This window comes from Corvus kubaryi, unplaced genomic scaffold, assembly GCF_017639235.1.
Source record: "Corvus kubaryi isolate FWS band 111438036 unplaced genomic scaffold, C.kubaryi_AGA036_p1.0 66, whole genome shotgun sequence".
NCBI lineage: Eukaryota > Metazoa > Chordata > Aves > Passeriformes > Corvidae > Corvus > Corvus kubaryi.
The window spans coordinates 784,878-799,755 of NW_024582054.1; the positions used below are offsets into that span (position 1 = coordinate 784,878).

The 14,878-nt window shown below is 39.5% G+C and overlaps 1 protein-coding gene across 6 annotated transcripts in view; it reads right to left on the bottom strand.

Moving 5' to 3' along the window:
• The window catches only part of ZNF106 (zinc finger protein 106), a 41,595-nt gene extending 26,866 nt beyond the window's left edge, over positions 1-14,729 (bottom strand). For 4 of the 6 annotated variants that reach the window (XM_042048218.1, XM_042048217.1, XM_042048216.1 and 1 more), the window contains exons 1-4: positions 13,667-13,801; positions 5,713-5,798; positions 4,371-4,432; positions 32-229 (exon numbers count right to left, since the gene is read on the bottom strand). In XM_042048218.1, the coding sequence (XP_041904152.1) occupies positions 32-229; positions 4,371-4,432; positions 5,713-5,766 (314 nt within the window). In that variant the 5' untranslated portion in view covers positions 5,767-5,798; positions 13,667-13,801. Of the gene's footprint in view, positions 1-31; positions 230-4,370; positions 4,433-5,712; positions 5,799-13,666; positions 13,802-14,474; positions 14,623-14,653 lie in introns of those variants that run through there. The other 2 variants (XM_042048214.1, XM_042048215.1) reach the window with 2 other exon arrangements.
• Positions 14,730-14,878: the final 149 nt, after the last annotated feature.

Here is a 14,878-nt window from a genome sequence, read left to right on the forward strand (position 1 = left end):
CTACGACCTAAGAGGAGAAAGGAGAACTCACCGGTTCCGTTCCTTCTTTAGCTTGATTAGTTGAATAACTTCTTTGTCAAGGTATTCTTCTTCTGCCTCTTCTTTCTCTTCCTCTTTTCTGTCATGAGCATTAACATTGTCTTTGTGCAGCTGACTGGAGATGTGCTTGGCATACGCTGACAAACCCACCAGTGTCACCCTGCACACCCGGCATTCGTGGCTGCTATCCCTAGGAAGAGAGGCAGAGGGTGGACTTTCAACACTGCCAACTGGCATGGCAGGTACCTCTGGTCTTACTTTGTTTCCTCTGAATGTGCTTGAGTTCAAGGCAACTAGGTTTTGCTCAGTATATTTAAAGTTATTTGAATTCTCTGGCTTTTTCTTTCAAGGTTTAGTTTTTTGATGGTCAGTTTTTACAAGATTTTTTTCCAACAATCAAGAGGTAAAAGACTTGATAATAAAGCTGTGTTAACTGGGAGGAGGAATTCTTCTTGAATTGTTGTACTTAAAATCTTTTCAGAGGAAACATAGTGAGCGAGGAGGCAGAATGAAAGGCTTCCAGAGCTAGCAGGAGCTCTGAAGCCCATCCATGCTGCCAGCTGCACTGGGGAAGCCTGGTGACAGCTTCTACATTTAATCCTTGCCTTGAGCCTTCCCCCAGTGAAATTTAGAAAAGGGAGGAGGCAGTACATGGATACAGCCAATCCTAATACAACATAACCTAAACTGGGACAGCTGAGACTGCTGCCTGGAATCCAAAGACTCCATGGCACAGTGAGTGATGGGAGGGTGTCTTCAGTTCACTGTACTTTATTTGGTTCAAGTGTGCACGAGGTCTGCTTTCTACTTTGGAGGACTTATCTTAAAAAATATAGAAATAATTCAGCTGGAGAAAGTTGACAGCTGTATCAGACAAATGGCTTTACTCATGTTACTGGATTAAGGTTACAAGACTTTTAAACTTTTTTTTTCTTTTTAAGAAATTCAGATTTCTAAAAACACCACATTTGTTCTTCTGACAAATCCTTCCAATACTCTAGTGTTAAAGAAATACGTTGTTAATTTCCTAAACAAGGAAAATATGTTCACCAGATTAAAAAAAAAAAAAATCAGAAAAAAATTGATCAGAGCATACTCCACTGCAAATAACCCAGCAGGACCGAGACAGGATTCACTGACTGCCTCCACAATGCTTCTTTCAATTCTGCCAGCTAATTCAAAAAAGCAGATCCCCATGGAGCACTTGAGACCAAAGTCTTAGAACAGAAGCATTACAACACAACACAGAGTTCATGACTAGTGTCAAGAAAATGGGATCCATAAAGGAAAAAGACAAACATGAATCCTTATTTTTTTTAGTGAACAGTTAAAAATAAAATGGGAGAAACCTCAAAAGATGTACCTTCACTCAAGATATTAAGGCAACATCCTTATCAGAGTGGTTAATCAAGTGTCAGCAGCTATGTTTTATTTATCCTGGGTATCAGCGGTTTTCCCTACTAACATAGTTGAGATATTTAACCAATGCAGTCCTTCAGACACACCTAGAGACAGTTTTATTTTAAACAGCCTAAGTATTAAAAATCATAATTTCTTTAATTATTCTGTATGTTGCAGCCTAATTAGTATCAGGTTAAACATTAAGATAAATTTCATTTACGATGTCAGTAGCTTCCAAATTTAGCCTGTACTTTCCAGAATTAAGTGTACTTAATTTTGTACACTTCACACTCACTAAGAAATATTCAAAGCCCAGATCCTACATATTGTACTTTGGGCTCTCTTATTAATGCAATGAAGGTAACCAAACCAGTATATTTTATTAATGTCATTGGAAGAATCCTTTTCACACTCATAAATGGCACAGCTGTGCATAGCTAATAAGACTTATTTTTAACTTAGTTCATCACACAAGGCAAACTGCAAATAGAAAGTTGGCTTCTTGCTGAAAAAGATGCTCTCTTTACATAACGTTCCACTTCAATCATAAGGACTCTTCAATGAGAAACACACCTCAGTGGTTCTAATGTGGTACTAATTAGGTTTTAAAGAACAATCCACATCCTTCATAAGGCCCACGTTTCAGTTCTTTCCTAAAACTTACCATCCTCATTTATAGACTAACTAAATAAATGCAAAGTTTTATTTACTTTGGACAAAGCCAGTGAGTTAACAGCTGGACTGAGGACAAAGAATTTGTTTCTATCACTTCTGAGTTACTAATTAGAAAGCGGTGGTTCTTGTACCAACTGACAGTCTGAAAGGACAAGACTCAGGTGTGTAGAGACAAGACTTCTCTGACCTGCTGTTAATCTGTATGAGCCTAAATAAAAAACAACACTTTTTTTTCTTTATGAACAACTGCTTTAATTGAAGATAAACTGGCCAGGAGTTCAGATAGCTACAACTTAGGGGAATTTAGATTTCCTTCAGTTCTATACTTTTCCTATACCCATTAATACCACCCAGAACTAGCAGAGTCCATGATACACTGATCATGTCTACACATTCCCCTACCATACAGGAACACCACACAATCTTTGTTGTTCAACAAGATGGCCAAAAGAAGTTTGATGTAAACATGACAAAAGTATTCTCAGTATGAAAGCATCCAAGAGCTTTATTTACTGGATGTGTACTTCAGACTGTAGATTCAATGTCCCTTGTACAAGAGCACTCATTTCACTTTCAACTAAAAGCAAACAAAACACAAATATGCTATGGCTTTGTACTTGGCATCCAATTCTCCTTATACATCACACGGAAGAGTCTCAAAATGTTTCAGAAAATTATTCTAGCCCTTGAGATTACTAAGCTAACTTTAAAAGGGAAAAAAGTATGAATCAATGTATGAGTTTCCTTTACCTCTTCCATACAGGAAGACTGGAAAGAGACTTCTAGATGGATACTAAATTTCAAAGCAGTAAGATGTTGATACTACACACACTTAAATGGTATTATCCTTTGTTACACAATTCAGCCACACTCATGAGGCTGTTGTTTGCGCTTCACATTTTCTACTTGAAGTACATGACTGTAAAAGACTCCTAGAAGACTTCTAATTAAACTTAAATGGGAGGAAGAAGAAAGGGCACATGAGAGAGAGAGAACAAGGCTGTTGTTGCACAGTGAAAAATGAAGTTCATTATTTTGAGAACAAGCATCTTCCGTGCATTCTTCTGAAAGAAGTAATGAAGACATATAGATTAGTAATAAAAAATGTAAGGATTTATATGAAAGAAATTTAACTTAACATCAGTCCTATGGAAATGGAAAACAAAAAATTGTCCAATCATTTGCAAGCCACTGCAGACACAATATAGGACTTCTAGAAATCAGTTTTACCTTCCAGAGCCATAACTAAAAACAAAAATAAAATGTAGAAGGCCAGAAATAAGACATCAAAATGAGTGACATTTCAGAATCATTGTCAGAAGAAGACAGTCCAGAACAGAAATGCTCCACAAGTTAGCTGACCAGAAGCCAAAAGTCAGCTTCTAGTGCAGGGAGCATTGTGCTTTTTTCCCCTGGCTGTAAGATAGATGTCTTGACAAAGTGAATCCCCCCACACCTCAAAGAGTGGAAAGGGAATTACTTTTAGTCCTTTAAAGGGTGTTTAAAACAGATTTGTCACTTCCATATAAACTCTGTGCTGCAAGATGATTAAAAATTAGTTTATAGATCAAATACTCAAGTATTTGACTATCTGATCTTTGTGGCTACTTCAAAATCCGTACACCTGAAAACACTTTTATGTGTACTCTGGTTGCAAACTAATTCTCTATTATTAGGATGATATTTGAATACCCCTTAACTCACTCTTTCTACTTTCCAAAGGTTTCAAATAAAACAAGGAAACCTTAAAGAAAACACCATCCACCATGGTTAGGTCTCTTAATCAAGCAACTGGACCATGGTGGCAAATGACAATCACTCAAGCAGATATCATTCTCACAGTGCTTTAAAAGATCAAGAATTGCTTTTACAATCATTGAAAACTTGGAAAAAAAAAAAAACAAACAAAAGATTTAAAATGAAAAATACCACTGTTCCTAATTCTGACAAAGGCAAAAATCTAGTGCTTGCAAAAAAAACCAAACCAAGCATAAAACTGCCAAGAATGAAGTAATTTTATTTCACTGCAGTCAAAGCAATGCAGGTGAGCTTTCTTTCACATCATTGTTTGCCTCCTGAGTTTCTGACATTATGAGAACACATTCATTGCCAGCTTTACAACAAGGCACGCTACTAAAGTGAAGCATAAAAATAAATTGTGCAATTCAGCCTGTATGGGAAATAGGTCATGAGTTCTTCCAGAAAGTGACATACAAAATGGCACAGGGAGGAAGGATGCAAGATTGTTTTCATACCTTCCCTTCAAGTTTTCCAGTTCTCTGTGGTGAAGCATGCTTCTCATGTGCTCTTCCATCTCCTGCAACATGCGGAAAAAATAAAATTGGTCAAAACAAAATAAAATGCTGTGTTGTGTCTGAAAAGCTCATTTTTGAGAATTCTCCTGCCTTGCACAAGAGTGTACTCTACTCCTGCAGGGCTGTAGCAGTTGCCATTCCTGTTTCTGTGACTATGAAAGCACAAGTAGGCACACTTTCAGGAAGTTATGTTACCTTTCCCAAGAAGAACACACATTAGTCATTAAAACTCAACACAAAGGAAGCAGAATTCCAGGAGAAAGTCAAGTACTAGTGCATGTAACAAAGCTTGTTAGACTGATTTTTGACAAATCACTGTTGAGAATCATTTTAACTGAAAGTCTCATTGATACCACTCTTCAGAATCACAGTACTTAAAAGTTTCCCTGTGCAATCTGAGCAGTCTCTCTGCATTTGTATTATAACACAGCTGTAAATTCATCATCACATACTATTTCGCTCAGCTAGACACTTCAGAAACTGAGATGTACATGTCAGTTTGTTGTTTACAGCGACCTTGAGCCATGAAATGCAGTACTATTATATTATTGAAAGGGAGCTGCTGGAAAAGAAAGAACATTCATCATTCAGCAAAAGGAAGCAGTCCAGATGAATTAACTTTCTTTTGGTGTTTGACAATCTTCAAAGACCAGATACTAGTCACTATCCTCTTTAGCCCTTAAAATCCTATCTGCAAAGCGAAAGGAACTTCTTCAACCTTGAAGAGTTGTGTGAATTAATACACTGGCATTTGCCACATCTCCACATGCCATGTGGCTAAACAATACGTGAAGGTCCATTAAGAAACACACAGTTCCAATGCAGACTTTGTATAAATATACAGCACACAGAAGATGGACACGAAACTGACACATTAACGAAAACACATGCTGTGCAACACAATTCCATTTGGCTCTTCCATATGGAAACACAGACCTCCCAAAAGGAATCTAAAAAATCTTGTATTACAGTATTCTTCCCATATGGCAATTTACAGCCAAATAATGGTGAGTGCTTTTAGCTTTAGTATCTTTACAAAATAATATAAAAAACCTCAAAGACCTCCATATTTTTAACATTCAGAATCAAGCATATTGCACAGCTCATTTCAAGAAAGATACTTCAAAGCACATGCAAATATATTCTTTGATTTGAGACAGACTTAGGACAATATATACCTGGTAAAGGGAAATTGTACTTTGCACAGTTTTAAAATGGAAGCATTTCTCATACACATTCCACATTAATATCTACTGATACATGTCAAGCATTAATTATTTACCTTTTTTGAGTTGTACACAATGTGACATAACGCACATTTCCGTTGCTGAACCATGCTTATTAATCTGGAAATATCTTATCCCATACCTGCAAACAAAAACAATTTAAAAATAGCCAACATTAAGGATTACTTGTTTCATTAATTTATTTTACTAAAGAAAGTAAACAAAGTTACTGTTCATGAAAACCATTGTGCTGACCTTAAGAGAATACATGCCTCTCATGCATAGTCGATATTCTTCCAAAAAATATAAGGTAGTTTTGAACAGTCGTCTAAAACATCTATAACAAAAAGTAGCTTTCCCTTTCTTTCATTTTGTTCCTTGTCATCCAAGACATGGTACTCATTCAACAGCCAGAGATCTGTACGAATCCTCTCAGCTACTCAAAGCAGATTAACCAAACACTTTTCAAGTAGGATTATGACAGGGAGATAAGGAATTGGGAAAACCAAGCAGGGCAAACTCAGATCTTTATTGAAGTATACAGGGCCACTCAAGGAAGATATTTAAGGCCCTAGGAAAATGAAACAAAGTCCATTCATGACATCAAAGACCACTAGTGTTTAAGTTTTGTCAATCCATTTACTCACCATAAAATAAAACTTGAAGTGATTTAAATTCAGTATTTTTCTCATTAGCCTCTCTAAGAAGTACATATATACAAGTACTGAAATACTCAATTTAGACAGCTTTTTAACACTAATCTACTTAAGAGTTGCATACATGCACATGAAAGCAGTAGCAGGTCAAATTAAATGTCATATGTATTTTATCATAATGTTTAACTCATAAGGAGTACAATTAAATTAAAGACTCTAGGTTATAATCCAAAGACAGATATGTCTGTTTTAAAAGTACAATCTTTGCACTTTTCTTTCTCTTAAAATCCACTAAAATGCAGAATGATTGAGCATTATTGTCATTTTTTATTGACTTGGCAGAGGCAGTTCCTCACCCTAAATTGGAAATAAAGCTATTTTTTTAATACTAGGCATTTTTGTATCTGCACAGAAAAATACAAATCCTTTCAAGTTTTGCTATCTTGTATTAGGCAGCTTCAGAGCTAACCTACCTAATAGCATCAAACTTAACCTGCAAGAGCCTTCTTCAAGAACTCTTCTGACAGCTGACCCTACAAAGTTAATTCTAATTATTTAACATCAACCTTCTGTATCAGAGCATCAAAATCTCCAAATCTGGTACTGACTAAAAGCTGTGAGCAAAGGGCAGGACCAGGATTTTTACCGAATCCAGATTACCTAAGGCAGCTCTGATATTCAGTTGTTCTGTCCAACTGTAAACAAAAATCAGAAAGTAAAACCACAACCCTCTAAGTTCAAAACGTAGTTCTTTGACAAGTAACTCTTTCCCTACAGATCTGCATGTCCATTTACACATAAGGTACCAGCATCTGTCCAGTTTAAAGGGGAAGAAATTGAGAGCTGGAGTAGCACTTTCACCATTAGACAACAGAGAGATTTCTCCCTAAAAAAAATCCACATCATCATACTAAAACAAACACACTTAAAACACAACAGGAGATTCAGTCATCTAGTGTTCCCTAACCACCATTCTTGATCTCCCTGAGATACCTGATAGTGTTTAAATATGCATTTTTTGGCTTCATCACATGGGCATCTGATATATTTAAATCATCAGTAGCAGCTGTTTATTTTGACACATAACCCCCAACAAAGGTATAAGATTATTCAGAACTTTGCACCAGCCTGCATATAAATTCATATGGTATTAGTGATGTCCCTGCAAAAGCACCTGCCTTCATGGAAGGTCAGGATACAGAAATACTATATTTTGGAACAAATTATTTTGAAAGCACTTATAAAGATCGTAACTTGTTTTTAAACTTATTTCAACTGAGCCAGCCCTTAGGGAAAGTTTAAGCTAATATGAGTAGAGACAGAAAATGAGATATTGCAGATTCCTGATCCTCTAGCGAGTTATTAGGTGAGTATAGTTGCACATCATCAATATACTGTTTATACACAGATCTGCGCAGCTGCAACAGATCTAAAGGAATTACTAATGATCATACACAAGTGACAAATGTTTAGATGCCTATCCAACATAGTAAAGCTGGTTTAATGCAATTAATATGGAAGTACCCATGGAAAGCAAGGCTGCTAATCCTTACACCAATTTCAGACACTTCCTTTTGCATTAAAATATTCTGTACTCCCCCAACATTCCTCACTGGAACTACTTTGTAGTTTAGCGGAGTAATACCCTACATGTGCTCAAGATCTCATTCAATATTACCCAAGCATTTACAGAATTCATTCTGCACTGGAGTGAAAGCAGCATGGGACTTAAATCAGGAAAAGCAGCCCAGTTAGCACAGACCATTAAAAAGCTTCCACCAGCAGAGCTAACATTACACCTGTTTCAGCTAATTAAAACATATAGTAACTATACACGATTACAGGAAGAGTTTTCAGCAAACTGCCCAATCAGCTGGGCATAACTTATGACAGAGTACTAAAAATACTAATAGAATTCAAATGCTATTGGATGTCACTATGAAAGGGGAAACTTTCAACTCTACGGAGAGAAGCCCTCGGAGGCATGGACTCAGAAATAAAGAGATTCGGTAGATGTTACAGGGTCTGGGAGAACATAGACACACATTCTATTTCCAGATCACCTCCTGACTTACTGTCTTACATAGATATAAACCACTTCCATCATCCTTAGCTTTCTCCCAAATGCTGCTAAACCTATAAACCCCACAGTTCACTTGAATTAAGTACTTCAATTTTACTGTAAAAGATCTTCCATGAAGTAGCTTAAATGACATAATAAATCAAAGGTATTTCCTCAATCACTATGCAAAATCAACAAGAACCATACAGCTTTTGAGCCATGTAGTCACTGCATTTCATCTCATCATATACTGGTCTGTTCAATCTCAAAACTTCCATTCTTCATGCAGAAACTTCAGAAACAGAGCTCTCTCTAGATAAATGCAGGCACATTTGAATTCTTAAAAAACTCCACATACTTTAAACTTAAACAACCTTCCAGCTTTTATCAGATATAACACCTTGTGCTTTTGAAATCATTAACTTGCTGTATAACATAGAAAATGAGTTTTTATGGGACTTGAGTAGGAAGATGAGCTACTCTAAAAAATGAGCAAACTGCAAGCAAAGATAAAGTGCCAAAAAAGACCCCACCACCATATAAAAAGAAGAACACATGTTAAGAGTAAAATGTAAAGCCTTTGAAACAAATGAGACGTTACAACAACCTTCTATTTTGAAGGAATGTAACTGTTCAATGGGTGATTTTTTTATCTGTTTGTTTTAAAGGGAAGGGATGCATTTTACATCTATGTGATGTAAACACAACTTGCCCGTAAACTGCACGGGTACAGAGCTTGGAAACACCACACAGTTTTAATTAACTTAAGCAAGTCTGCTACAGAGATTTTGGAGAACCCCTCTCACAAATAAAAATAGTCTACAAAGAAAATTAGGCTTTAGACTACTTCCTGTTACAACATCCATTTGTCCACAGTTATTCAACCTTACCGGATAACATACATTAAAAAAGTACGTCAAGATTAAATCTGCTACAGATTAGTGGCTGAACACTCTGACTATATAAAGCCACAAGTGTCACGGAGTGGGCTGCGCAGCCTGGCATTCCAGCTGCCTAGAAATCCTCAGCAGGCTTCAAAGAGATCAGCAGTGCTGGCCTGTCTAAAGGCCTGCCTAAATGCTGCATGTCCCTACAGAGAGCAGTGGAAACTCAACACTTAAGAAGAATAGGAGCACAAATTCACCGTGCAGAATGTTCTGCAGCAACACGCTCAGCTCCTTGCAGAGATGTCATTCCTAGTACCTTAGTGACTTCTCCTGCAGCAACCAATTGCACACATACCAGCTGAACTGTAGAATAGTAATACTAATAATACAGAACCCTATGCTGAATTTCATCACCTCCAGCAGAATTTACATGGAATAAAGCACCAACATTCACAGACTATCTTCCCTTCCAAGATTCGTTGCCCCTGAAGCATCCGAATTCACCATGCATCCCTATAACTTCCACTAATTACCTTAACCCTACTTCTGGGTACATGTGTGAGGCACTAACTTTCCTTCTCAGATGTAGATCTGTGCAACTTAACCCAGGCAACAAACAAAAACTTAAGGACTTACTAAAGTTAAGTCATGACTAACAGCATGATTCTCCTCCAGCACACTGTCAGGCACTGTACGAACTACTTTGCAGTTGGTTTCTTATTTTTACAGGGAAAACTATATTGCATTCCAGAAGTTAAAATACTTGTACCAGAAGCAAAACTTTTGAGGTAAGTTTATTCCTGCTTTCCAAGATTTAATTTCATCCATGTGACAAACTAAGAGTAGTCTAGACCCCTGAGCACTGAAGCAGCACCACTACACAGCAAATGTTATAAATGGGCAAACAAGTGCTCAACTGTTTTGACATCAAGCCAGGAAGGAAGACTTGTTTCACAGATCAAAGTTCTTTAAGCTCCTGTTAAAAGCAATAAAATTTGCTTCACTAACTGACCTAGAAGACATCTAACAGAAACTGTTTGAATGCTATCCCATGAGTATGGCTGGGATTATTACAATATACAGGGAAAGTCTGCTGGAGATAAGGAGACCACAGAGAAATTGCTTAAACAGACCAGCACAGGCACAAAACACCTGGCAGGAACACAGAGTTTTCATTGACTTATATTTTTATTCAACATAAATCTAAGAACAGGGCACAGACTAAAACAACATATACACTTTAAGCCACAACCAAATTGCATCTTTCCAACTCCTATACATAAGCAATGCTAATAATTTCCTAACATACAAAATAAGTTTTCCTTGCTGTAAATCAAGATGATAATTTCTCCCTAGTGAAACTAAACGCCTTATTGCTATCTTACTCACGAGAGCTTTTCACACACCAGAATATTCAGGAATATATTCTGTCCAAATTGGAATGGAGAGCTGTATTATAACAATAATGCATTATTGCTGTATGCTGTCACTTAGAACACTTAAAATCCACATACCTGGAAAGCTCCTGTTTTCTCCTATACTCCCTGTTTGGTTTAAGGCATATGCAAGTTTTGTTTTCTTCAGATGTTTTCCTCAAACATCACATTTCCTGAGCTTATTAAAATAGCTATTCCCCTTTCCAAACTGCCTAAAGCACTTTAAAAGAATTTTTCAGAACCAGACACAGTATTCCAGCTAAGACCCTATTAGCACCCTTAGGAGAAGGGAGTTGTCTGCGTATCCCTACTACTATCACAGCCTCAAACATAAATGATAAGGACCGAGACAAAGTCTTAAGAAGCAACATAGCAATCCACAAGATGTGGGGAAAACAACCTAATTAAAAATTAGGTTTAAATATTTAAATCTAATAATTTAAATACTTCTGTGATTTACAAAAGAATTCACATCAGCTTATTCTGGTAACCTTAAGTCACTTTATAAAGGGTCTTCACTATACAAACACTTATAAGAATGACAGAAATACCCGACACTTGATTTTACACTTATTTCTAAAACATTTAGTTGTATCATTTTTTTCCCTTCCTAGGCTATTTAAGCTCACAATATCCTTCACAGGTATACATATGATGTCTCTTTCACCATAATGAGTTAAGATCAAGGACTCAAAATCCACATCAAAACAGATTACTCTATACATCCCATCTGTTGCAGATCCACAGAAGCAGGTACCTCGCCTTGTCAAAATAACTCAGGCTCCCTCAGAAAGATTTATATAGACACAAGAGAACAAGCAGGGAGAGCATTCAGTAAGTAATTGGGCTTCTTCTATTTATCATGCCATTACAGAGTACGAAGAATCACTGGAGAGTGATTTGAAGCACACAAATCAAGGTAGTCAAGTCACTCTTCAGTATAAAGAGCTTTCATGCCAAGAAGATTCAAGTTAAGGATTCCAAACATTAAGATAGTAGTTATTACTGATCAGGTAATAGAACTACAGGGCTCTGTCTAAATTATCACATCTCTGCAATGCAACTTGTCCCAGGGCTGAACACCAGCAGCTCTACCACGATACGATCCGAGTGTAAAATACTCTAGGACTTGATGAAAGAAACCCCAAAACTTACATCACAAATATAAAAACACATTTTTATAAAACCAAAGAAGTTACCTGCAAGGCATAGTATCCTTTTACTTGGCTAGAATCAGCTCAAGTCAGACACCACCTCAAATCTTATGACACCATCTGGTGGCAGAGTTCACAGAAGAGGATTGCCAGGTGTTAAAAAGAGCTTTAACAATTTAAATTTGATTCTGAACAAATTTGATTCCAGATACCTTATGAATTTTTTCTTTACAAGATAAGATGGAAAGAAAATTGATGGAAAAATATATTCATTTGACCTAGATACTACAAGTTGTGGTATCTCTGTACACAGTTTAGGTACGCATTTACAGGATAGTGCCTGCTGCTACTCTTTGTACTGGATTCACAGCCCTGCAGGAATTAAGATGTCTTTAGCTGACATCTCCTCAAATATGTGACATTTTTGAACATACGGAGTAGAAGCTACCTGAAGTTTGATCACAGAGACCAAACTGACTTAGGTAACATACGAACATAATTTGGCTAAAACCAGTGTCTTGTTCCAAACTGAAAATGCCAGAATATAGCACCTATTTAGCTAACTTTACATACAAAAATCAGTCATTAGTGGCACATACACAGTACTGCAAGTGCAGCTGCCTTGTACTACCACTTCAGCCAAAGTCAAGCAAGGACTTTACAAAAAACAAAACATAATTCAGTTGCTTTTAACAGAAGGGACTTCAGGATAGAAATCTATTTCCCAAGAGCCACATTGCACTGGCCCTTAGAGCTTGCAAGAGTAATCCCAAATACTGCAGTGCTAATGGGAATAAGCTTCTAAATTTCAGCAAAGCCATGAATCAATTTTTTGGAAGGCTTAAGTGTTCAGGGCATTTTTTAGGCCAGGATCTGTCAGTTCAACAAAACAGCCAATTAGTTTAATGCAGTAATTGAGGTTTAACTGAAAGAAGTAGCAAATAACTGAAGAACAGCAATAAGCAACAAAAATATAGGAAATGCAAGCCCAGAAAGTCATCTTGAAAACAAAGTCCACTAATTCTCGATTCTCTTCTCTCTCAGGTCACACCACCTCAGAACCTATCTGTTCTTTAAAGTTGCACTTCATCAGGTATAGGAGGGAAGGTGAGAAGAAAAGTTTTTTACTTGCATGAGGAGACTGTTACCAAACCACCATCAACGAAGTATAATGAAGTATGAACTTTAATCATCAATGCCACTTCTATCCAGTGTTTCATAAACTTTTACGAATTGACATTCATAAGCATCCCAGAACAGTTCTTAATATAAGTTTGGATTTGAACAACGCTGCGTGCAATGATGAATGATTACTTTCAAATACCTCATATTTCAGCATACTATTATAACTTATTTCACGCTGTCAGTCCCACTCCTTTTAGGTTATCAGACGTTTATCACCGAACTCATACACGCTTTCACTACAACACATTTTTAGATATTTGCTTATAAGGAAGGCAACTAAGCAACTCTGTACTCAGTCACACTTCATCCCCAGAAACACTTCTGGCAAGTATGAAGAGGCAGCAGGGCAGCTACACACCTGGGACAGAGAGCCCCCCGCTCTAACGAAGCTGTTATACAGCAGGGTAACGAAGTTCAGGGATCACGACGGCAATACGGGATGCTCACAAGGTAAAGCAAAGCGCATGCCCGCCCCAAGGCGATATGCCCGCTGCCGCAGCCCCTCCAGGCCGGGCTCGCCCTGCTGCCCTCCACAGGCCGCCCACTCCGCCAGAGCCGGAGGAACCCCCATCACCCCCGGCCGCCACCGCGCTCCCCGAGCCCTCTGCTTCGTGCAGCCCCGGTACTCACGGATCGCACCCCTCGTCAGGGCGGCGGCCCGGCGGCCCATCCCCCTGCGGGACCGAGGAGGCCCGGCCACCACCGCCCCGGGACCCGCCGCCCGCACGGCACCCGCGCCGGGCCCAGCCCGCACACTGCACGCGGTTTTGCGGGGCCGCAGTACAGCCCAGCCAATGGGACGGCGGAAGGCGGCCGCGCTGCACGCTGGGAGGCACGCCTGCGTGCCCGCGGGGCCTGCCGGGAAATGCAGTCCTGGCGGCAGCTGGACGGTGCTGGATAGCCGATAGGCGGATGAACTTCATGGCGAGGGCACCGGCCAGCTGGAGGCATTTACCAACCGATAATGATAATAGACGTTATTGTTGTTGTGTGTAAATACAGCGCTACAAACACGCATAGTGCCACGTGCTACCGCTCTACAAAGCACACGCTGCAGACGGCGGGTACCTCAGCAGCAAGCAGCCATGGACATCACGCTGGGCCGGACCGGGCAGGGCGGCTGCGCCTGGGAAATCTGCTCCAGGGGCGATTTTTAAAGCAGGAGGAGAAGGGCGCGGGCTGTGCAGTGTGCAATAAGCCTTATTTCAGTGGCCAAAGTCGACAGGGACTCGGAGCATCCCGAGATACTGAGAGAGAGGAGGGAAACCAAGGCCCAGCTGTGAGATCGAAGCAGTTGCAGTGGAATAGGGACTTTTAAGAGCCACGAAAGCTGATGCAGGCCCGGATGCTGTAAAAGCTACCAGCTGTGTTTACAGCAGGTACGGGATCTGACAGCAGCCTCAGGGAAGAAATTACCCACACCCGAGAAGGAATATACCTCAGGAAAGGCTGCGCAGTTCAGCTGCAAAGGATGAGGTCTGTGATTGCGAACAGCAGCTTTCCCTTTCTGCCCTCCTTCTCTCCGCTGATGACAGAAGAGGGCTGACACGCATCGTCCTAACAGAGAGTAACAACTGGAGAAAAACCCCACTGATACAAATAGGGCCACTTCCGTACCGTCTTGTTTGCTGCCCGCAGCTCCGGTCAGCACGGCCGGACTGCAGACCACCACACGGGCAGCCCACACCCGCACACCCCGCACTCACGCACTGTCCGCCCTAAGGGGGAGGGAAGTCGGCGCACCAGCCCTCGTTTGGCACCACGCTGGGTGTACACAGGCCGGCTTTCCTGCCCTCTGCCGTGCGAGGGCACCGGGGGCGGCTCCTTTCCCCCGCCATATTG